Below are 24,036 nucleotides of genomic sequence, written 5' to 3' on the forward strand. Positions count from 1 at the left end.
TAAATGAAGATTTCAGCAGGAGATGAGCTGAGGCAAGGGCAGCGACGGGCACTGATACGGAGGTGGAAATAGGCAGTCTTAGTTATGCTGCAAATATATGGTCAGAAACTCATTTCGGGGTCAAATATGACACCAAGGTTGCACACTGTGTGGTTCTGCCTCAGACAGATTTTAGGGAGAGGGCTGGAGTTAGTGGCTAAGGAACGGAGTTTGTGGCGCAGACCGAAAACAATGGCAAAATATCAGGCAAAAATAACTGCGCATGTACTGTCATGCACATTGTTTAAAACTATGGGTTACAACTTGATTTTTGTCCAGTGATCTCCCAATGGCTGGGAAAATAGCAAGTAGGAAACTGCGTTGCTGACCTGCGTGAGAGGACCGAGCGCTCGACCTGCGTGGGTAGATCGAGCGCGCGACCTGCGTGGGTAGACCGAGTGCTCGACCTGCGTGGGTAGACCGAGCGCTCGACCTGCGTGGGTAGACCGAGCGCGCGACCTGCGTGGGTAGGCCGAGCGCTCGACCTGCGTGGGTTGACCGAGCGCGCGACCTGCGTGGGTAGACCGAGCGCGCGACCTGCGTGGGTAGACCGAGCGCGCGACCTGCGTGGGTGGACCGAGCACGCGACCTGCGTGGGTGGACCGAGCACGCGACCTGCGTGGGTAGACCGAGCGCGCGACCTGCGTGGGTAGACCGAGCGCTCGACCTGCGTGGGTGGACCGAGCGCTCGACCTGCGTGGGTAGACCGAGCGCTCGTACCTGCGTGGGTAGACCGAGCGCTCGTACCTGTGTGGGTAGACCGAGCGCTCGACCTGCGTGGATCGGAGAGGAATTTTCCCAGATTTTTTTCCCCCCCAATTGGTCTGGGTTTTTATCTGGTTTTTGCCTCTCCCAGGAGATCTCCAGTTGGGGTGGAGTGTCGAATGTTTTGGTGCAAGGGTTGTTGCAGTTGTGTGGGGAAGACTGGTTGGGCCGGGTGCTCTTTACCTTTCTGCCATTGTTCATTGTTCATTGTTCGTAGGTTTATATGTAACCTTTAGGGCTGCTGACTGAGGGCCGCGTGGCTCTTTGTCGGCCAGTGCGGACACGATGGACTGAAATGGTCTCCTTCTGCGCTGTGGATTTCTATCTTTCTAAGCTAAAGGCTAGTAATGGATTTTGAGTTTTTTCTAAACATTTTGTTATTGGATGAAGGGAATCCTTCATTATGGCGGATATTTTGGTGTGTGGCAATCAAATGCTATTTAATTATGTGAGGCTAAAGTTTCAATGCATTTACATTTTTAGAATAGGTTTGAGTTGAGGCAAATGAAGGAGGGAGAACTTTCAGCATGAAGTTACATCATTTTCCACTAGTCAACATTGAACATTTTGTACATGTTCTTTGTATTCCCTGAAAAGGTATGGAATTATGGATTTAGAAATAATCAGAAGTACTTGAACAAAATGCTTTCACCAATTTAAAACCAGCAGATTATGTATCATTGCACTATTTCGATCTCATAATACAATGGATCAGGTGTACCTTAATATAGAATTGAAATATTAAAAGCCACTAATATATTTTTGTACATATCTAACCCAAAATAATAAATGGTTTTGGATCTAATTTACTACATTTTTTCAAGCTCTTTATATCCTAAGTAGTAGAAGTATAATCTTGAGATCAGAAGTGTTTCATTTTAAGTATTTTTACTCTCCCTCCCAATGCATAATTTGTTACAAGATAGTCATATGCAGGCCATATATGTCATAATAGTTACAATTTATTGTTGTTAATTGGCACTATAATGGGTCTCTTGCTTTCAAAGCAAATAATGTCACTGAAAGAAGAATGAACTTGCATTAATATCGCGCCTTTCATGACCTTGGGAAGCCGCAAAGCGCATTATAAAGAATTATGTACTTTTGACATGTAATTACTATTATAATGTAGGAAACGCGGCAGCCAATTTGCACAAAGAAAGCTCCCACAAACCGCAATGAGTGTTGGTTGAGGATTAAATTTTGGCCAGGACACAGGAGGACTCCAATCCAGTTCCTATGGATTGGAGGGTAGCTAATGTAACCCCATTTTTTTTTTTAAAGTAAGGAGAGAAAAAACAGGGAATTATAGACCAGTTAGCCTGACATCGGTAGTGGGGTAAATGCTGGAATCAATTATTAAAGATGTAATAGCAGCGCATTCGGAAAGCAGTGACAGGATCGGTCCTAGTCAGCATGGATTTATGAAAGGGAAATCATGCTTGACAAATCTTCTAGAATTTTTTGAGGATGTAACTAGCAGAGTGGATAAGGGAGAACCAGTGGATGAGGTGTATTTGGACTTTCAAAAGGTTTTTGACCAGGTCCCCCACAAGAGATTAGTGTGCAAAATCAAGGCACATGGTATTGGGGGTCATGTATTGACGTGGATAGAGAACTGGTTGGCAGACAGGAAACAAAGAGTCGGGATAAACGGGTCCTTTTCAGAATGGCAGGCAGTGACTAGTGGGGTACCGCAAGGTTCAGTGCTGGGACCCCAGCTATTTACAATATATATTAATGATTTGGACAAAGGAATTGAATGTAATATCTCCAAGTTTGCAAATGACACTAAGCTGGGTGGCAGTGAGAGCTGGGAGCAGGATGCTAAGAGGCTGCAGGGTGACTTGGACAGGTTAGGTGAGTGGGCAAATGCATGGCAGATGCAGTATAATGTGGATAAATGTGATATTATCCACTTTGGTGGCAAAAATAGGAAGGCAGATTATTATCTGAATGGTGACAGATTAGTAAAAGGGGAGGTGCAACGAGACCTGGGTGTCATGGTACATCAATCATTGAAAGTTGGCATGCAGGTACAGCAGGCGGTGTAGAAAGCGAATGGCATGTTGGCCTTCATAGCGAGAGGATTTGAGTATGGGGCAGGGAGATCTTACTGCAGTTGTACAGGGCCTTGGTGAGACCACACCTTGAGTATTGTGTGCAGTTTTGGTCTCCTAATCTGAGGAAGGACACTCTTGCTATTGAGGGAGTGCAGCGAAGGTTCACCAGACTGATTCCCGGGATGGCAGGACAGACATATGAAAGACTGGATCGGCTAGGCTTATATTCACTGGAGTTGAGAAGGATGAGAGGGGATCGCATAGAAACATATAAAATTCTGACGGGACTGGACAGGTTAGATGCAGGAAGAATGTTCCCGATGTTGGGGAAGTCCAGAACCAGGGGTCACAGTCTAAGGATAAGGGGTAAGCCATATAGGACCGAGATGAGGAGAAAAGTTTTCACCCAGAGAATTGTGAACCTGTGGAATTCTCTACCACAGAAAGTTGTTGAGTCCAGTTCGTTGGATATATTCAAAAGGGAGTTAGATGTGGCCCTTACGGCTAAAGGGATCAGGGGGTATGGAGAGAAGGCTGAAGTGGGGTACTGAAGTTGCATGATCAGCCATGATCATATTGAATGGTGGTACAGGCTCGAAGGGCCGAATGGCCTACTCCTGCACCTATTTTCTATATTTCTATGACTCGCATGCTTTTCTTTGAATAATGCCCTGGGATCTTTTACGTCGACCTGAGAGGGTAGATTGGGCCTCAGTTTAAAGTCTCCTCCGAAAGATGGCACCTCCGATAGTGCAGCACTTGCTCAGTACTGCACTGAAGTATCAGCCTGGATTATGTGCTCAAGTCTCTGAAGTGGGACTTGCTTCTGAGTTAGAAGGTTGTGGGTTTGTGAGTGCTACCACTGAGTCACAGCTGAAGCCTAACATTGGCATAGCTGTTTAATAAATTGTTATAGCTTAGTCTCAGTTAAAAAATGTAACTGTTGCATGGCTGATGTAATAACATGTAAAAGTAATGGTTAATACAAATTTTTTAAAAATGTGAACGGGTTGGAGAATGGGACTCTGAACAGCTCTTTCAGAGATACAAAAGCAAAATACTGCGGATGCTGGAAATCTGAAATAAAAACAGAAAATGCTAGAAATACTCAGCAGATCAGATGATCATTCATCAGGCTGGAAAAAGGTAGAGATGTAACAGATTTTTAATCCTATCGGAGAGAAGAGCATAACTTCTTCAAGGTGGGCATTCCGAGAAGAGAAGTGACAGTGAATCCCTCTGCCACTATTTTTTCACATGACATGATTCTATCATTCCCCTTGACACCTCTGCTACACCCACCTTTTGTTTCTGTACTTGTCCCATTATCATCTCATTTTGCTTTGTACAATCATCTTTTATCTCTGTCTCCATTTCTGGGGTTAGGCTATCAACCAATATCTACATCATCATCATAGGCAGTCCCTCGAAATGAGGATGACTTGCTTCCATGCCGAAAAGGGATGAGTTCACAGGTGTTTCAATGAAGGACCTAATATTCTGGATCCCGAACTACATCTTGAAGGGTGGAAGATGCCTGTGCGTGAATTTTTTTGAACATGTGGTGACCGTTGCACCCCAGCCACCACACGGGCTTGACAGAGCTAGGTCTTGGTCTAGTGGCAAGGATTAATCAGGACGACTGGAGACCAGCTCTGCTGCACGGACCTAGTGCGCACACATCGCAGTGTGGGCTAGCCCATGCTGCCCATGGGCCCTCGTTTCTTCTGGGTCCCAAACTCTCATCTCTCCTGGGCCCCAATCACATCCCTCTATGAACCCTTGCCGCTCCTTCGCTTTGACCTCGCTGCTCCTGCTGTACCTGCCCGCACTGCAGTCAGCCGTTGTCCTCCTGCAGCAGCACGCGCTGCTCCCTGAAGTGGCATGTCGCCCCATGCTGCTCCCTCTAATGGCACCGGCCTGCTGATGGTCTTGCAGGCCAGGACCGTGCCGATTTCCGGGCAAGGCCGCCGCACGCTGCTCCCTCTAATGGCCCCGGCCTGCTGATGGTCTTGCAGGCCGGAACCGCACAGATTTATCTACAATAACCTCACTGACTCCCACCGCTACCTTGACTACACATCCTCCCAACCCACTTCCTGTAAGGACTCTATTCCACTCTCCCAGTTTCTCCCTCTTCGTCACATCTGCCGTGATGATGCCACTTTCTATACTAGTGCTTCCGATATGTCTTCCTTGTTCCTCAACCAAGGATTCCACTCTACCGTGACTGACATGGCCCTCAAACATGTCTGTTTCATTTCCCGCAGTTTTGTACTCACTTCATCCCCTCCCTCCCAGACCCATAATAGGGGCCACTCCCTCCGTGACACCCTAACATTTCCTTCCCTTCCCATGGCACCTTCCCGTGAAAGAGCAGGAGATGCAACACCTGCCCTTTTACCTCCTCGCTTCTCACAATCCCGGGCCCCAAACACTCCCTCCAGGTGAAACAGTGATTTACTTGTGCTTCTTGCAATGTAATATACTGTATTTGCTGAACACGATGCGGTCTCCTCTACATTGGGGAGACCAAACACAGATTAGATGACTCTTTGGGGAACACCTCCATTCAGTCTGTAAGCGTGATCCCGGCCTTTTGGTCGCCTGTCGCTTTAATTCTCCACTCCACTCCCACTCTGACCTCTCCAATTTTGGCCTCTTACACTGTTCCAATGAAGCTCAATGTAAGCTCAAGGAACAGCACCTCATCTTTCAATTAGGCACTTTACAGCCTTCTGGACTCAACATGGAGTTCAACAATTTCAGACCATAACCTCTGCCCCTATTTTTTCATGTGGCAACTGTTGATGATTCTGCTATTCCCATTTACACCTCTTCTAGATCCAGTACTGACGAAAGATAATCAGCCTAAAATGTTAATGCTGTTTCTCTCTCCACAGGTGCTGCCTGACTTGCTGAGTATTTCCAGCATTTTATATTTTTATTTCAGTTTTTTTTTTAGAGAGCCAGCCAGCACAGGTATGATGGGCCAAACAGCCTCCTTCTGTGCTAAATTTTATTATTATCTGGCCTTCAAGACTTTTGGCCTAAATTATCTGATTGTCACGCCAATGGTAACCCATTTACTGTTGCCATAAATCAAAAATCTAGGCCTTTGTCTCTGTTATCTCTCATTGGACTCAATTTTGGCCCAGCCCATTTTCAGCGCACTTACTGGAGAGGCGCCGCTTTTCTCCGTTCAGAAGTGCGTTGAAAAATGTCCTTCCACTGTCCGGCCTCCTCCCTGTGGTCGTGCAACGTGGCCAGTCGAGTCGGAGGTGGAGCCAGCATCCCGCACCGAAAATAGTGCCGGGACGTCTGCACATGCGCAGTGGAGTGTCCGCGCATGCACAGTAGCTCCTCACCCCCAGCCTCTCCGTGTCTTGTTGCAGCCGCTCTGTGGGACCCGATGCCGGCCACTGGAATTGCTCCCACCCCTAGCCCAGGCCGAGTGGCTTCCTGGTGCGATTTCTAAGAGATTGATCGCACTGGGAGGCCACTTGGGCAGGCGGGCAGGAGAACTGATAATGCTCCTGCCGGGATGATCTTGCATTTTCTCGTGAGTGTAACGCTGCACTAAATGTTGCGCACACAGGGAAAGCAGTTCAGCAGTGAGCACTTCACACTCACACATACACACACAGATGGGCAGGGTCATTGCTGTAGTCGGCCCTTTCATAGTTTACAGAAAAAAACAAAGGCACGCTGTCACACTGGAAGTCTGAACTTTCGTTCATTGCTCGTTTAAAACCTTTGAGACAGATGGGCTTTTAATCCTTCAGCAGATTAATAAAGTAATGTGACGAGGTGAAGCAATTGTTAAAAAAGAAAAACGGAATTCATTAGCACACATCTATATTGCACCGGGAGGCCACTCGGCCAGGGCTAGGGGCGGGCGGGCAGGAGAACTGATAGTGCTCCTGCCTGGATGATTTCTATCAGTTCTCCTGCCCGCACCTAGCTCTGGGCGAGTGGCCTCCCGCACCGGCTGGCCCGCTGCCTTCCCGGGCCGAGTTTGAAGATGAAGGTAGGACTTAGATCAATTTTTTATTATTGAATTCTTATTACTTTTTGTTTGCAAGGTTTGGTGGTTTTTAAGGCTTGGTGATTTAGGTGCAGGCAGGTCCTCTCTGCTTCCCGCCCCTATCCCTGGCCGAATGGCCTCCGATGTACCTACCTGCGCCGATTTTTTTAACTCTCCACAAGGGTTTTCTGAAGTGGCCACATATGCTGGCCTAAGTAGATTTGGAGTAACTATTAGCTGGCCAAAGTTGCCTAACATAGAAACATAAAAAATAGGTGCAGGAGTAGGCCATTCAGCCTTTCGAGCCTGCACAACCATTCAATAAGATCATGGCTGATCATTCACCTCAGTACCTCTTTCCTGCTTTCTCTCCATACCCCTTGATTCTTTTAGCCGTAAGGGCGAAATCTAACTCCCTCTTGAATATATCCAACGAACTGGCATCAACAACTGTCTGCGGTAGAGAATTCCACAGGTTAACAACTCCGAGTGAAGAAGTTTCTCCTCATCTCGGTCCTAAATGGCTTACCCCTTATCCTTAGACTGTGTCCCCTGGTTCTGGACTTCCCCAACATCAGGAACATTCTTTCTGCATCTAACCTGTCCAGTCCCGTCAAAATTTTATACGTTTCTATGAGATCCCCGCTCATCCTTTTAAACTCCAGTGAATAAAGGCCCAGTCGATCTTGTCTCTCCTCATATGTCAGCCACTCCGGGAATCAGCCTGGTGAACCTTCGCTGCACTCCCTCAATAGCAAGAACGTCCTTCCTCAGATTAGGAGACCAAAACTGAACACAATATTCCAGGTGAGGCCTCACCAAGCCCTGTACAGCTGCAGTAAGACATCCCTGCTCTTATACTCAAAACCCCTAGCTATGAAGGCCAACATACCATTTGCCTTCTTCACCGCCTGTTGTACCTGCATGCCAACCTTCAATGACTGATGTACCATGACACCCAGGTCTCGTTGCACCTCCACTTTTCCTAATCTGCCGCCATTCAGATAATATTCTGCCTTTGTGTTTTTGCCCCAAAAGTGGATAACCTCACATTTATCCACATTATACTGCATCTGCCATGCATTTTCCCATTCACCTAACCTGTCCAAGTCACCCTGCAGCCTCTTGGCATCCTCCTCACAGCTCACACCGCCACCCAGTTTAGTGTCATCTGCAAACTTGGAGATATTACACTCAATTCCTTCATCTAAATCATTAATGTATATTGTAAATAGCTGGGGTCCCACCACTGAGCCCTGTGGCACCCCACTAGTCACTGCCTGCCATTCTGAAAAGGACCCATTTATCCTGACTCTCTGCTTCCTGTCTGCCAACCAGTTCTCTATCCACGTCAGTACATTACCCCCAATACCATGTGCTTTAATTTTGCACACCAATCTCTTATGTGGGACCTTGTCAAAATCCTTTTCAAAGTCCAAATACACCACGTCCACTGGTTCTCCCTTGTCCACTCTACTAGTTACATCCACAAAAAATTCCAGAAGATTTCTCAAGCATGATTTCCCTTTCATAAATCCATGTTGACTTGGACCGATCCTGTCACTGCTTTCCAAATGCGCTGTTATTTCATCTTTAATAATTAATTCCAACATTTTCTCCACTACTGATGTCAGGCTAACCAGTCTATAATTACCCATTTTCTCTCCCTCCTTTTTTTAAAAAGTGGTGTTACATTAGCTACCCTCCAGTCCATAGGAACTGATCCAGAGTCGATAGACTGTTGGAAAATGATCACCAATGCAGCCACTATTTCTCTGGCCACTTCCTTAAGTACTCTGGGATGCAGACTATCAGGCTCCGGGGATTTATCAGCCTTCAATCCCACCAATTTCCCTAACACAATTTCCCGCCTAATAAGGATATCCTTCAGTTCCTCCTCCTCACTAGACCCTCGGTTCCCTCGTACTTCCGGAAGGTTATTTGTGTCTTCCTTCGTGAAGACAGAACCAAAGTATTTGTTCAACTGGTCTGCCATTTCTTTGCTCCCCATTATAAATTCACCTGAATCTGACTGCAAGGGACCTACGTTTGTCTTCACTAATCTTTTTCTCTTCACAAATCTATCGGAGCTTTTGCAGTCAGTTTTTATGTTCTCGGCAAGCTTCCTCTCATACTCTATTTCCCCCCTCCTAATTAAACCCTTTGTCCTCCTCAGTTGAATTCTAAATTTCTCCCAGTCCTCAGGTTTGCTGCTTTTTCTGGCCAATTTATATGCCTCTTCCTTGGATTTAACACTATCCTTAATTTCCCTTGTTAGCCACGGTTGAGCCACCTTCCCCGTTTTATTTTTACTCCAGATAAGGATGTACAATTGTTGAAGTTCATCCATGTGATCTTTAAATGTTTGCCATTGCCTATCCACTGTCAACCCTCTAAGTATAATTTGCCAGTCTATTCTAGCCAATTCACATCTCATACCATCGAAGTTACCTTTCCTTAAGTTCAGGACCCTAGTCTCTGAATTAACTGTGCCGCTCTGCATCTTAATAAGGAATTCTACCATATTATGGTCATTCTTCCCCAAGGGGCCTCGCACAACAAGATTGCTAATTAGTCCTTTCTCATTACACATCACCCAGTCTAGGATGGCCAGTCCTCTAGTTGTTCCTCGACATATTGGTCCAGAAAACCATCCCTAATACACTCCAGGCACAATATTGCTACCAGTCTGCTTCAGTGTACATATTATACACCATTTTATTCCTTTATGTATAATCATTTCAAGTCGCCCATGATAACTGCTGTACCTTTATTGCACGCATCCCTAATTTCTTGTTTGATGCTGTCCCCAACCTCTCTACTTCTGTTTGGTGGTCTGTGCACAACTCCCACTAGCATTTTCTGCTCTTTGGTATTCTGCAGCTCCACTCATACAGATTCCACATCATCCAAGCTAATGTCCTTCCTCACTATTGCTAAATGGGCAGAACTGGCGTAGGTGGCTGGTAATGCTCCGTTTTGAAAAAAAAGCTAAAAAAAAATCATAACTAACTCACTTACACTGGTGCAAATTGATTGTGGAAAAGGGGGATTTTTAAATTACGCCAGAAAAACCAAGTTACTCCAAAAAAAAACGGAGCAACTCCTGGCCAAAATTGAGCCCAATGAATTGTTATGAGAACTGCCAAGGCTGTTATCTGACTATAACAGATGTGTCAGTAGAGATAGGAACATTTGAGGAGTCATTTCAAGTCTTGCTACAAGTGTAAATACTATATTGAATCATCATAGAATTATTTTCAAATCTGCAGAACATAATTTATGAGTGTTAATAGAGATTAAAAGGATTGATGTAAGGAATTGCATAGCACATGACGGGCGCAGGTAATAACAGTTCAGCATTTGAAGTTCAGCACTAGAAGCTGTAAATTATGCAGTCTGCTTCAGTGTACATATTATACACCATTTTATTCCTTTATGTATAATCATTTCAATTCTCACCATTTTAATAGATTTTATATTGCAGAGACAGAAAATATTTTTCCAACTGGCAACTATACAGCCTCTATTTGCGTTAAAATGTACTGATCACATACACTACTGTCATGCATTAAGTGAATATGATGATTAATGGCTAGAAAATTTGTCCAATTAATGGATAAGAAATTTGTCCCCAAAAATTATTTATTTTAAACAGGGATTGATTATTTTGATCTGTGGATCTGTCCTTTAAAAGTTACCATGAGGATTGCTTATTCACATATTGTGTGCTGAATTTAGATTTAACTTATCTGGGTAAGACATTATATTGATACCTTTTTAGTAGATCCAGGTGGCAGAATTCTATTCAAAGAAAAATAACTGAGCAGCAGAACTGGTCTAGTTAATGATTGGAATGTATCCATCACTGTCGATGACTGAGTTTTGAATGTATTGGTTGGTGTTAGCCCAAATGGTAGTGGTGAGATTTTGGCATGTCATGTGTTCTTTTTTTGTTTATTTTTGTTATAACAGCATTGCTATGGTGAATTGAAAGATTGTGTCCCAGATTACTGTGCAACAGACTTTAGCTGTTAAGAATGTCAATTGCAGCCGTTATCTGTGTTGTCATCCTAGTCATGGTGCCTGTGAAATGAAGAAAAGGCAGGGATATTTTGAGACTTAATAACTATAGCAATTTCCAAAATTGTACTATCCATGTGTACCCGCATAGCTGTATTTTCAAACAGCGGTTCCTTGATGGACAAGCTTGTAATAAAATAGCAATTCAATTGTTATGACCCAAACTCAATCAATGGCAGCTCACCCCAAGCATTCAGCTGCATCCCAACACTTCGAAGTTTCTAATTTGATTTCAGAACTTAAAAAAATAAATCTAGGAGTACAATGCACAATATATATAAAAGGTTATGTCAGCAGAATTTAAGTGATGACTACTGACTCTGTGGAAGACCATTAAAATATGTTGCAGTTACATGCAGATGAACTTCTGCACATGCAAGAACTTAAATGTCAAAATGACCCTGTTTTTACACAGGGCTAACGGCTTCTGACACTTAAATATACACTGTGTAATGTGTTTTTTCCTGATTACAACTAGATAAACCAGCAGCAGTGAGAAAATACGTGCGATTTATACAAAGTTAAGGATTGTACTAATAAACTTATGTTTGATCGTTTACTTTAGCACTCTTCCTTGGCATACCTCTTGAAACAGTATGCCAGAGATTTCAGTGAAATCATATATTATATCCCTTTCCGATTGAAATGCAAAAGCTTTAAGCAATTTTACATTTACCATTAGTTTCTTCTCTTTAACTCTACAGTGATGATTTAAAAAAAATTCATTCTTGGGATGTGGACGTTGCTGGCAAGGCCAACATTTATTGCCCAACCTATACTCCCATTATTAAATAACGAAATTGCCACATTCTGGAACGAATTTTTTTTTTAAACTGAAAAAATGCAACTGATAGGAAACTTGAATAGAACTATTTGTGTGCGTTTGGCTTTGATGTGACAACATTCTTTCTGTGTAAATGTTCAACTTTAAATGAAGTTTAAGGCTGGAGCTGCATTGTACAGGATTCGTCGTCGATTTCTGCCCTTGCTAATAGTAGGCTCCCGAGGTATGGAAAGTGGTTCACATTGTCCAGGGCCGCGCTGTAGATCTTGATGACTGGGGGACAGTGCTGTGTGGCGGGGTCAGGTTGGTGGAGGACCTTTGTCTTACAGATGGTTAGTGTAAGGCCCATGCTTTCGTATCCCTCGGTGAAGATGTTGACGATGACTTGGAGTTCAGCCTCTATGTGCAGACGCAAGCGTCGACCACGTACTGTAGGATGGGACGGTCTTGGATTTGGCTTGGAGGCGACAAAGTTTGAAAGGTTCCCACAGGTTCTATAGTTTAGTTCCACTCCAGCGGGGAGCTTGTTGAGTGTGAGGTGAAGCATTGCAGCGAGGAAGATCGAGAAGAGGGTTGGCGCGATGACGCAGCCCTGCTTGACCCCGGTTCAGACATTGATTGGGTCTGTGGTGGATCCGTTGATCAGGATCACAGCTTGTATGCCATCGTGAAGCAGGTGGGGAATGGCGACAAACTTTGGGGGCAGCCGAAACGGAGGATGACGCTCGATAGTCCCTCGCGGTTAAGTGTCAAAGGCCTTTGTAAGGTCAAAGAAGGCCATGTACAAGGGTTAGTGCTGTTCCCTGCATTTCTCTTGCAGTTGTCGCGTCATAAAGAGCATGTCCATTGTACCCTCTAGTGGACGGAATTTGCTCTGTGACTCGGGGAGGAGTTCCTCATCCATTGGGAGAAGACGGTTGAGGAGGATTCTAGCGATGACTTTCCCAGTGGCTGACAACAGGGAGATTCCTCTGTAGTTGCCGCAGTCTAACTTGTCCCCTTTTTTAAAGATGGTCACGATTACTGCATCTCTCAGATCTCCTGGCATGCTCTCCTCCTTCCAGATGAGAGAGATGAGGTCATTCATTCGTGCCAATAGTGCTTCTCCACCATACTTTAGTGCCTCAGCGGGGATTTCATCTACTCTCGATGCCTTGTTTTTCTTGAGCTCCAGTGCGCCAGCACAGCCTTCGGCCGCCTGAGGGCGTTCGAAGATCAGGCCCTCAAATCTGGCACCAAGCTTATGGTCTACTGGGCTGTAGTGATACCCGCCCTCCTGTATGGATCAGAGACGTGGACCATGTACAGTAGACTCCTCAAATCGCTGGAGAAATACCACCAATGATGTCTCTGCAAGATCCTGCAAATCCCCTGGGAGGACAGACGCACCAATGTTCGTGTTCTCGATCAGGCCAACATCCCCAGCTCCGTTGGGCGGGCCACATTGTCTGCATGCCGGACACAAGACTTCCAAAGCAAGCGCTCTACTTGGAGCTCCTACACGGCAAGCAAGCCCCAGGTGAGCAGAGGAAACATTTCAAGGACACCCGCAAAGCCTCCTTGATAAAGTGCAGCATCCCCACTGACACCTGGGAGTCCTTGGCCAAAATCTGCCCTAAGTGGAGGAAGAGCATCCGGGAGGGCGCTGAGCACCTCTAGTCTCGTCGCTGAGAGTATACAGAAAACAAGTGCCGGCAGCGGAAGGAGCGTGCGGCAAACCAGACTCCCCACCCACCCTTTCCTTCAACCACTATCTGTCTCACCTGTGACAGAGGTACTGTAATTCCTGAATTGGACTGTTCAGCCACCTGAGAACTCACTTTTGGAATGGAAGCAAGTCTTCCTCGATTTAAACGAGGTACTGCCTATGATGATGTACAGTATAATATGGATAAATGTGAGGTTATCCACTTTGGTGGCAAAAACAGGAAGACAGAATATTATCTGAATGGTGACAGATTAGGAAAAGGGAAGGTGCAATGAGACCTAGATGTCATGGTACATCAGTTATTGAAGTTTGGCATGCAGGTACAGCAGGCGGTGAAGAAGGCAAATGGCATGTTGGCCTTCATAGCTAGAGGATTTGAGTATAGGAGCAGGGAGGTCTTACTGCAGTTGTACAGAGCCTTGGTGAGGCCACACCTGTAATATCGTGTTAGTTTTGGTCCCCTAATCTGAGGAAGGACGTTCTTGCTATTGAGGGAATACAGCGAAGGTTCACTAGACTGATTCCCCGGGATGGCAGGATTGACATATGAGGAGAGATTGGATCAACTGGGCTTGTATCCACTGGAATTTAGAAGAATGAGAGGGGATCTCATAGGAACATATAAAATTCTGACGGGATTGGACAGGTTAGAGGCAGGAAGAAGGTTCCCATTGCTGGGGAGTTCCAGAACCAGGGGTCACAGTCTAAGAATAAGGGGTAAGCCATTTAGGACCGAGATGAGGAGAAACTTTGTCACTCAGAGAGTGTTTAACCTGTGGAATTCTCTACTGCAGAAAGTTGTTGAGGCCAGTTCGTTAGATATATTCGCAAGGGAGTTAGATATGGCCCTTACGGCCAAAAGGATCAAGAGGTATGGAGAGAAAGCAGGAAAGGGGTACTGAGGTTGAATGATCAGCCATGATCTTATTGAATGGTGATGCACGCTCGAAGGGCCGAATGGCCTGCTCCTACACCTAATTTCTATGTTTCTACAGGATTATGGGCCAAAAATTGCAGGCGGCGTACACCACTGACCAGTGAAAGGAATACGCACCAACCTGATGCCGGCACTCCCTCGTAAACTTGCTCTCTGACGTTGCATGCTGGAGGGCAGCGTAATGGCCCGAGGATCCCAGGGGCACAGCCAGTACCTGGGATCATATGGACCTGGTCCCCCAATCAGAAAACAGATTGTCTTTCATTTAAATTATTCATTCATAGGCAGTCAGTCCCTCGGAATCGAGGAACACTTGCTTCCACTCCCAAAGTGAGTTCTTTGATGGCTGAACAGTCCGATATGAGAGCCACAGACCCTGTTACAGGTGGGACAGACATTCGTCGAGGGAAGGGGTCAGTGGGGCTGGTTTGCCGCGCGCTCCTTCTGCTGCCTGCGTTTGGCCTCTTCATGCTCTTTGCGTTGGGACTCGAAGAGCTCAATGCTCTCCCGGATGTACTTTCTCCACCTCGGGCGGTCTTCGGCCAGGGTCTCCCAGGTGTCAGTGGTGATGTCACACTTTACCAGGGAGGCTTTGAGGCTGTCCTTATAATGTTTCTGCTGTCCTCCTTTGGCTCGTTTACCATGAAGGAGCTCCGCATAAAGTATCTGGCATGCAAACTATGTGGCCTGTCCAGTGAAGCTGAGCGACTGTAGTCAGTGCTTCAATACTGGGGATGTTAGCCTGGTCGAGGATACTGATGTAGGTGCGCCTGTCCTCCCAAGGGATTTGTAGGATCTTGCGGAGACATCGTTGGTGATATATCTCCAGCGACTTGAGGTGCCTTCTATACATCATCCATGCCTCAGATCCATACAGGAGGGCGTGTATTACTACAGCCCTGTAGACCATGAGCTTGGTGGTAGATTTGAGGGCCTGGTCTTCAAACCCTCTTCTTCAGACGGCCGAAGACTGCACTGGCGCACTGGAGGCGATGTTGATTCTCCACATCAATGTCTGCCTTTGAAGATAAGAGGCTCCCGAGATATGGGAAATGGTCCACGTTGTCCAGGGCCGCACCGTGGATCTTGATGATTGGAGGGCAGTGCTGAGCGGCGGTGACAGGTTGATGAAGGATCTTTGCCTTACGGATGTTAAGCGTAAGGCCTATGCTTTCATATGCTGTTGGCTGCACGTGGCCTGTAAATCAGGAGCCGGCAACCCTAGCACCCTAAAAACCCCAATATAAGAGCAGCTATTATTTAATCACTGGCTGACTGCATTGTTCATCTCAAACAGTCCATTATTAGTACATTCCTCTGTTAGGCAAGTTTTTGCCTCACTCAATGGCTTTCAGTAAGTTATAATACATGCAACCAATCTGCTCACACCTGCTTTAGCTGAGAGGTTAGCTATTCCACTGTAGTACATACCAGCAGGGAGCTACAGAGGAAGTGGTCTGGCTCCAATAGTACAAGAACTTGACAGCAGGGACACCATGAAAAAGCTAGATTTCTTGATAGAGATATTTTTCATTTTGAATTTATTTTTATCCCTGTTTGATGAGATGTGTAAATTAACATTGAATTATACTGTACACTTTTGAACAACTGACACTAACTCAGCAGAATTGCACAGATATGGGCTAAATATATTTTAAGCTTGGGTGTAATCAGCAGTCAATTGAACTACTTGCTTTCAGCAAGTTACCTTTTCTTTCCTTTGTTAACTACTCATTGTTTGAGGGATTTTTTTGGATTGGATTAACTGAGCAAATTGACAATAGATGATTGGTAAAGAGAGAACTTAAAGTCTAATGCAAGTGTAAAGATAGAATAATGAACAGGAAATGTTGAGTATATTGTATTAACGTGTGTGCACTCCTCGTCTTGTTATTTTGGTTCCAACAATTTGGCTGCAGTAACTTCTGTAGCAACTTAAATAAAAAGTTAAAAAAATGCTGAAAGCAGACTACATCTGAAAGGTCAGAATTTCTGGTGAGATGCATCATCAGGCTATATTCTTGTAAAGGCCTGATTTTTGAAAAAGGAATATAGGGCCCAAGTTTCCACACGATAAAAAACGGGTGCCCCTCCGAGCTGGGCGCCCGTTTTTCGCGCCTAAAACGGCGCCTAAAAAAAACTCGCGATTCTGGAGCGTTCTGCAGCTCCTTGTCTGCCTGGCACGGCGCCCAGGGGGGGGCGGAGCCTACACTCGCGCCGATTTTGTAAGTGGGAGGGGGCGGGTACTATTTAAATTAGTTTTTTTTCTTGCCGGCAACGCTGCGCGTGCGCGTTGGAGCGTTCGCGCACGCGCAGTGTGAAAAAAACATTGCCACTCGGCCATTTTTGTAGATCTTTGTAGCTGTTTAATTTTTGAACATTTTTTTAATAAAAGCACATTGCCATCAGCACTTGCAGCCTTCTCAATGTCTCCTCCCCCCCCCCCCCCCCCCCCCGCGGGAAAGAACGGGCACCTCCTTCCCCCCCCCCCCCCCAAGCGGGAAGAATGGGCGCCTCCTTCCCCCCCCCCCCCCCCCCCCCCCGCAGGAAGAATGGGCACCTCCTCCTCCCCCCGCGGGAAAGAACGGGCGCCTCCCCCCACCCCACCCCCCCCCCGCGGGAAAGAATGGGCGCCTCAGGCTGACTGCAGCATTCTCCGTGCCTTCACACAGGTAGGAAGATGGTTTATTTAATCTTTTCTTTGCTTATAAATGTTTATTCAGGTTGGATTTATTTGTATAATATTTGTATAAGTATAAATAAGGATTTATTGTAGAATTTAATGACTTCCCTTCCCCCCCCCCCCACCTCGTTCCCTACGCCTAATTTGTAACCTGCGCCTGATTTTTTAATGTGTAGAACAGGTTTTTTCAGTTCTACAAAAATCTTCACTTGCTCCATTCTAACTTAGTTTGGAGTACGTTTTCACTGTGGAAACTTTGAAATCAGGCGTCAGTGGCCGGACACGCCCCCTTTTGAAGAAAAGATTCTGTTCCAAAGTAGAACTGTTCTACCTGACTTGAACTGCAGAAAAAAAAATGTGGAGAATTGCGATTTCTAAGATAGTCCGTTCTCCACTAGTTGCTCCTAAAAATCAGGTGCAAATCATGTGGAAACTTGGGCCCATAGTGGGGCAGCTATGTCAAATGTTTACTGGTGCCAGTCATTACTGTATAAAATATTGCAGTATTCATGTCCTTTATACTGAACTGAACAACTTCTTGTCTTGTTTTTCAGCTGAATATGCTGCTCCTCGGGCTATCCTAACAGGCCATGACTGTGAGATTAGCTGTGCTGCAGTATGTGCAGAACTCGGTCTAGTTATCAGTGGTTCAAAAGGTAGGTACAGGTGGAAGATGTTGGGTATTGAAATGTCATACTGTATTGTAAAGTGCAACTGTTTATTATTTAAGGAGGCGGAGAACAAGAGTCTTTGTACTTTTTTAATAATCCCTGCTTTCCATGTTGATGCAATTTTCTCATGCTTTTCAAGGATTTGGTAGAGAATAACACATGGCATGAGAAGGGGGGGGTAGGAGACAGTGGCTGTGACAATATAAAACGAGAGGGGAAAACATAAATGCAAGAGGAATGTATCAACCTCGAGGAAAATATGAGAAAACAACATGAAAGTTAGCCCAGGAGATACACAATAGAACCTCACCTTCTCAAGCTGTCTCTGTATCACACACCATTGCCCAACTTTGGTGGACAGATAGCCTACTTCCAGGCCTTTGCTCTTTCTCAGGATGTGTCTTTTGTGTACTTGTTGTCTCTGCATGTTGGCCTCAGTAAGTTCTTAAGCTTAGGACAACATTAAAAATACACTGTAATCAGGCTGTGGACTTCGCACTTGAACTTAAAGACGCAGTGAGCAATATGGTGTCATAGGTTAGTGGCATAATGATGGTTCATGCCCAGAGTTCTCCATGTGGTCAGTTAATGGTCTAATTTATGTCAGGAGGGGCCACCCTAAAGAACTTAAGAGACAGGAGGGAAAATTGGTGGGTGAGCCACTCAAGCAACACCCATCCACCTCCTGGGTGTCAACATTAAATTTCATTAGCTAAGACCTGGGAGCAGTATTGTTTGAAGAATAGGCGTGGAGGGAGAGGCAGCGGCAGCAACCTAAATGAGAGAGAAGAAAATGTTTATGACCGGAATGGGACCTGTAAGCAGTCAATCAAGTTTTGCATTTGGTTTCCAATGCCTTTCTTCTTTTAAAGATATAGATTTCAGTATACTTAGTTTGACACTATACTGTTACTATCTTTGTATATTTTGGAACATATCACACTTAAGTTGCATTCTCAAAATAACTTCGATATGAAATAAATGCAGTTCAGTAAAGCAGTAATTTTATGCTATAACACATGCATTTCTGTGGCCTGATGTGGTTAGTATCCCTAATTTGTTTCACATGGAAAATTCTGATCTGGCTCATGCAATTGAGGGGAGGTAGTGTCACCAAAATTAATCGACACACATTGATAAAGCCATAAAGCATGAAAACAAACTACTGCAGTTCATTTCTAGGGGAACAGAATATAAAAGCAGTGAGATAATGTTAAATTCATCATTCATTCATAGGCGGTCCCTCGAAACGAGGATGACTTGCTTCCACGCCAAGAAAGGATGAGTTCATAGGTGTTCAATGAAGGTCCCGAACTACATCCTCAAGGGTGGAAATGCCTGTGTGTCGATTTTTTTAACATATGGTGGCCGTAGCACCCCAGCCACCACACGGGCTTGACAGAGCTAGGACTTGGTCCAGTGGCAAGGATTACTCAAGACGACTGGTGACCAGCTCTGCTGCACAGACCTAGTGCGCACACATATCGCAGTGTGGGCTGGCCCGTGCTGCCCCTGGGCCCCGATCACGTCCTTCCACAGTCTCTCGCCGCTCCTGCTGGATCTGCCCATGCTCCAATCACCGATCTGGACCTTGATGACGTCACTCTTCATTGCCGTCAATCTCCTGCATCAGCTTGCGCTGCTCCCCGAAGTGGCATGCCTCCACGCCACTCCCGGAGCCCCCACGCCATTCCTTTAATGGCCCCGACCAGCAGCTGGTGTTCTCACGCAGGTCGGGGCCTCCACGCTATGTAATCATAGAATGTAATCATAGAATGGTTACAGCACAGAAGGAGGCCATTCGGACTGCCGAACCGGTGCCGGCTCGCTGCCGGAGCACTGCACCGAATCCCACTCCCCTGCCCTTTCTCCGTAGCCCTGCATTTTTTTTCCCTTCAGGTCGTTATCTAATTCTCTTTTGAAAGCCACGATTGAATCTGCCTCCACCAGCCTTTCAGGCAGTGCATTCCAGATCACAACCACTCGCGGCGTTAAAAAGTTTTTCCTCATGTCGCCTTTAGATCTTAACATAATAAGAACATAAGAAATAGGAGGGTAATATATTAGCATGGATAGAGGATTGGCTAACGAACAGAAAATAGAGAGTAGGGATAAATGGTTCATTCTTGGGTTGGCAATCAGTAACCAGTGGAGTGCCGCAGGGATCAGTGCTGGGACTCCAACTATTTACAATCTATATTAACGACTTGGAGGAAGGGATCGAGTGTAACGTAGCCGACGATACAAAGATGGGAGGAAAAGCAATGTGTGAGGAGAACACAAAAAATCTGCAAAAGGACATAGACAGGCTAAGTGAGTGGGCAAAAATTTGGCAGATGGAATATAATGTTGGAAAGTGTGAGGTCATGCATTTTGGCAGGAAAAATCAAAGAGCAAGTTATTATTTAAATTGCGAAATATTGCAAAGTGCTGCAGTACAGCGGGACCTGGAGGTACTTGTGTATGAAACACAAAAGGTTAGTATGCAGGTACAGCAAGTGATTAGGAAGGCCAATGGAATCCTGGCCTTTATTGCAAAGGGAATGGAGTATAAAAGCAGGGAAGTCTTGCTCCAGTCATACAGGGCATTGGTGAGACCACACCTGGAATACTGCATGCAGTTTTAGTTTCCATATTTATGAAAAGGATATACCTGCTTTGGAGGCAGTTCAGAGAAGGTTCACAAGGTTAATTCCAGAGATGAGGGGGTTGACTTATGAGGAAAGGTTGAGTAGGTTAGGCCTCTACTCATTGGAATTCCGAAGAATGAGAGGTGATCTTATCGAAACATATAAGATTATGAGGGGGCTTGACAAGGTGGATGCAGAGAGGATGTTTCCACTGATAGGGCAGACTAGAACTAGAGGGCATAATCTTAGAATAAGGGGCCGCCCATTTAAAACTGAGTTGAGGAGAAATTTCTTCTCTGAGGGTTGTAGATCTGTGGAATTCGCTGCCTCAGAGAGCTGTGGAAGCTGGGACCCCTCTATGATTTTGAACACCTCTATCAAATCTCCTCTCAATCCTCTCTGCTCTAAGGAGAACAACCCCAGCCTGTCCAGTCTATCCACATGACTGAAGTCCCTCATCCTTTGAACCATTCCTGTAAATCTTTTCTGCACCTTCTCTAAGACCTTCACATCCTCCTTAAAGTGTGGGGCCCAGAATTGGACACACTAATCCAGTTAGGGGCAAACCCGTGTGTTATAAAGGTTCATTATAACTTATTTTTGTACCCTGATAAGTATATCCACTCAATTCTGATCAGGAAAGTGAATATTGTTTGTACATTCTCCAGTGCTATATGTCCTTTTTTTTATAATATGGAGACAGAACTGTGCAGAGTACTCCAAGTGTGGTCTAACTAAGGTTTGTTACAAGTTCAACATAACTTCAATGCTTTTCAATTCTATCCCTCTAAAACTGAATCCCAATCCTTGGTATTTTTTTTAATAGCCTTATTAACCCCTGTCACTACTTTGTGATTTGTGTATCTGTACCCCTAGGTCCCATTGCTCCTCTACCCCATTTAGACTTATTATACAAGCAGTATTTGGCTTTCTTGTTCTTACTATCAAAATGTAACGCCTCTCACTTATCTATATTGAAATTAATTTGTCAATTACATACCCATTTTTCAAGTTTATTAATTTCATCTTGAATTTTGTCACAGTCTTCCTCAGTATTAACAATACCCCTGAATTTATTGTCCACAAATTTTGAAATTGTGCTTCCAATTCCCAAGTTCAAATTGTTTATGTAAATTGTGAACGACATGGTTCCAGCACCAATCCTTGTTGAACTCCACTTCCTGCCTTTTCCCAGTCTGAGTAGCTACCCTCAACACCGACTCTCTTTTCTGTTCTGTAGCCAGCTAGCTATCCATTCTGCTACTTGTCCTCTGACTCCACATGCTCTGACCTTAGTCATGAGCCTACTATGCGATACCTTACCATAGGCCTTTTGTAAATCCAAATATATTACATCTACTGCATTATCCTTGCTTATCCTTTCTGTTACATCTTCAAAGAATTCAATCAGGTTGATCAAACATGACTGCCCATTTTGAAATCTGTGCTGACTATTCTTGATTGTATTTTTAGTTTCCAGATTTTCTTCTATTACATCTTTCAGTAAAGATTCCATTATTTTTGCTAGCACCAATGTTAAGCTAACTGGACCATAGTTCCTGGACTTGTTCTATCTTCCTTTTTAAATGTAGGTAAAACATTAGCTGTATGCCAGTCCTCTGGCACTTTATGCGCATATGTAATCTATACAGACCAGGAGTTTTATCCTCTCTATCTTTATATCTTTTTTGATCTAATGCCATGTCCACCTTGTTAGTCTCCCTCGTAAATACTGATGCAAAGTAACTTGAGTATTTCTGCTATTTTGGTGTCATTATCTGTGAGTTTATCTTGTGCATCCCTTAGTGTCCCTATCCCTATCCTGATTTTTCATTTGTTATTTATGTATCTGTAAAATACTTTAATATTTCTTTTTATCTTCCTTGATAAATTAATTTTGTAGTTCTCATGAAGTCTACTACTATCCGCCTCACTGTTAACTACATTTAAGTTTTGTGTCATCTGCAAATTTTGAAATTTGAGTCCAGAACAATATAAGATAGCCACTAACTAACACATTAAATGAAGAATTTAGGAGGAGTTTCTTTATACACACACTGGTGAGAAGATGGAACTCACTGCCACAAGGAGTGGTTGAAGCATTGATAGATTTAAGGCGAGTCTTGACGCAAACATGAGGGAGAAGGGAATAGAGGGATGGGGGGCAGTGGTGGTGGGCACAGGTTGGAAGAAATAATTCGAGTGGAGTATAACTACTGGGTTAGACCAGTTGGGCAGAGAGATTCTATGTAATTCTATATAACTTACCCAGACAGTGAGCAAAAATTGGAGGACAAGTCATGTGTAAATGTCCTAGCGTCTGGATCAATAGAATGGTGGGAGCTGATCACTTGGCTGCCCTCTTGCCAAGGAATGGTGTGTGTTACAGAAAGTAAATGAAAATAAGATTTGGTAGAAGGAGAAAACTCACTTGGATAATAAGCCAAGTGGAATGTCAAAGTAGGTAAAATTTGGATGTCATTTAACACGAAGGGCTTAAATAATTTTGGTCCTGTTTTGTGTCATTGTGCAAAAAATAAAAGAATAGTTACTCAGTCTGAATGCCCCAGCTCGCACTCCTGCATATACTAAATCCCTGCACTGCTTGTGATTTCCTGTGAAAACAGAGGCCCTTTTTTTTAATGAACTCTACCTACTGCTGATTTGCTCCAGAAAATTTTTATTACCTTTTCCCAGAGGCTTTAAAATATTTTGCTATAAAAGAATTACCAGATGTCCGACCCAAACAAAACTCTAATTAATTGTTTCCATAGCAGCCAGTATCATGTAACATTTCCAAAGCTGTCATTGTGCCTGAAAGGATGATCATTGGGTCTCACTTGGAGATTCAACCTGTGATATACAGAGTATGCTAACACAAGTGAGCTTTGGCTAAGTAGTGATATACGGTTGAACTTGCAACTACCCAGCACATGAAGTGTTTACAATGGTATTTGCCACATCACTTTAAAAAAACAAACTGAAATTCAAAGCATGAGCTGTTAGTGTTAGCCTCCAAAAAGTACTTTAATAGAAATGTATGTATTATTTTTTAATTGAAAAAGCTAGAAGGGACTTTACTAGGATTGGGATAGAAAATAACAATATGCGTGGTACCAGTTGAACATTGAAAATAACAGAAAGAAATGGTTAATTTGAACACGTCAGACTGAAGAAATTATTGGAAAGGGTTCATTACCTGCTCACAAAAATATAACTGAATTGCCTTTTTTCTTTTGAACGATTGATAGAGGGTCCATGCCTGATCCATACAATGAATGGGGACCTTCTGAAGGCTCTTGAGAGCCCTGAAAACTGTCTACACCCTCGATTAATCCAGTTGTCAACTGAAGGCCACTGTGTTATTTACTATGAAAAGGGCCAATTTTGTGTCTTCAGTGTAAATGGAAAGCTGCTGACCAAGATGGAGACTGAGGATTCTGCAAAGGTAAGAAATATCTTTTGCTTGGAGGGAATAAACAGTATCATTCATTGACGTCCCCTTCCCAGAATACATTATGAGCCTTTGCTTTCTCCAAGCAGTGTTCAACATGGAGGAATATTGATTTGTCTGTTGACGGCCCAGGTTGGGGGGTGGTATGGTGTGGTTGATGGTCATCACCAGAAGGTTTCCTTGGCCTTATTT

General features: G+C 44.4%; 1 protein-coding gene across 3 annotated transcripts in view; it reads left to right on the forward strand.

Moving 5' to 3' along the window:
* lrba (LPS-responsive vesicle trafficking, beach and anchor containing) overlaps window positions 1–24,036 on the forward strand; it is a 1,157,354-nt gene that overhangs the window by 1,110,988 nt on the left and 22,330 nt on the right. For all 3 annotated transcript variants that reach the window (XM_070871469.1, XM_070871472.1, XM_070871473.1), the window contains exons 53-54: window positions 17,644–17,745; window positions 23,642–23,838. In XM_070871469.1, the coding sequence (XP_070727570.1) occupies window positions 17,644–17,745; window positions 23,642–23,838 (299 nt within the window). The remainder of the gene's footprint in view (window positions 1–17,643; window positions 17,746–23,641; window positions 23,839–24,036) is intronic.

This window comes from Pristiophorus japonicus, chromosome 2 (assembly GCF_044704955.1).
Source record: "Pristiophorus japonicus isolate sPriJap1 chromosome 2, sPriJap1.hap1, whole genome shotgun sequence".
Lineage (NCBI taxonomy): Eukaryota > Metazoa > Chordata > Chondrichthyes > Pristiophoridae > Pristiophorus > Pristiophorus japonicus.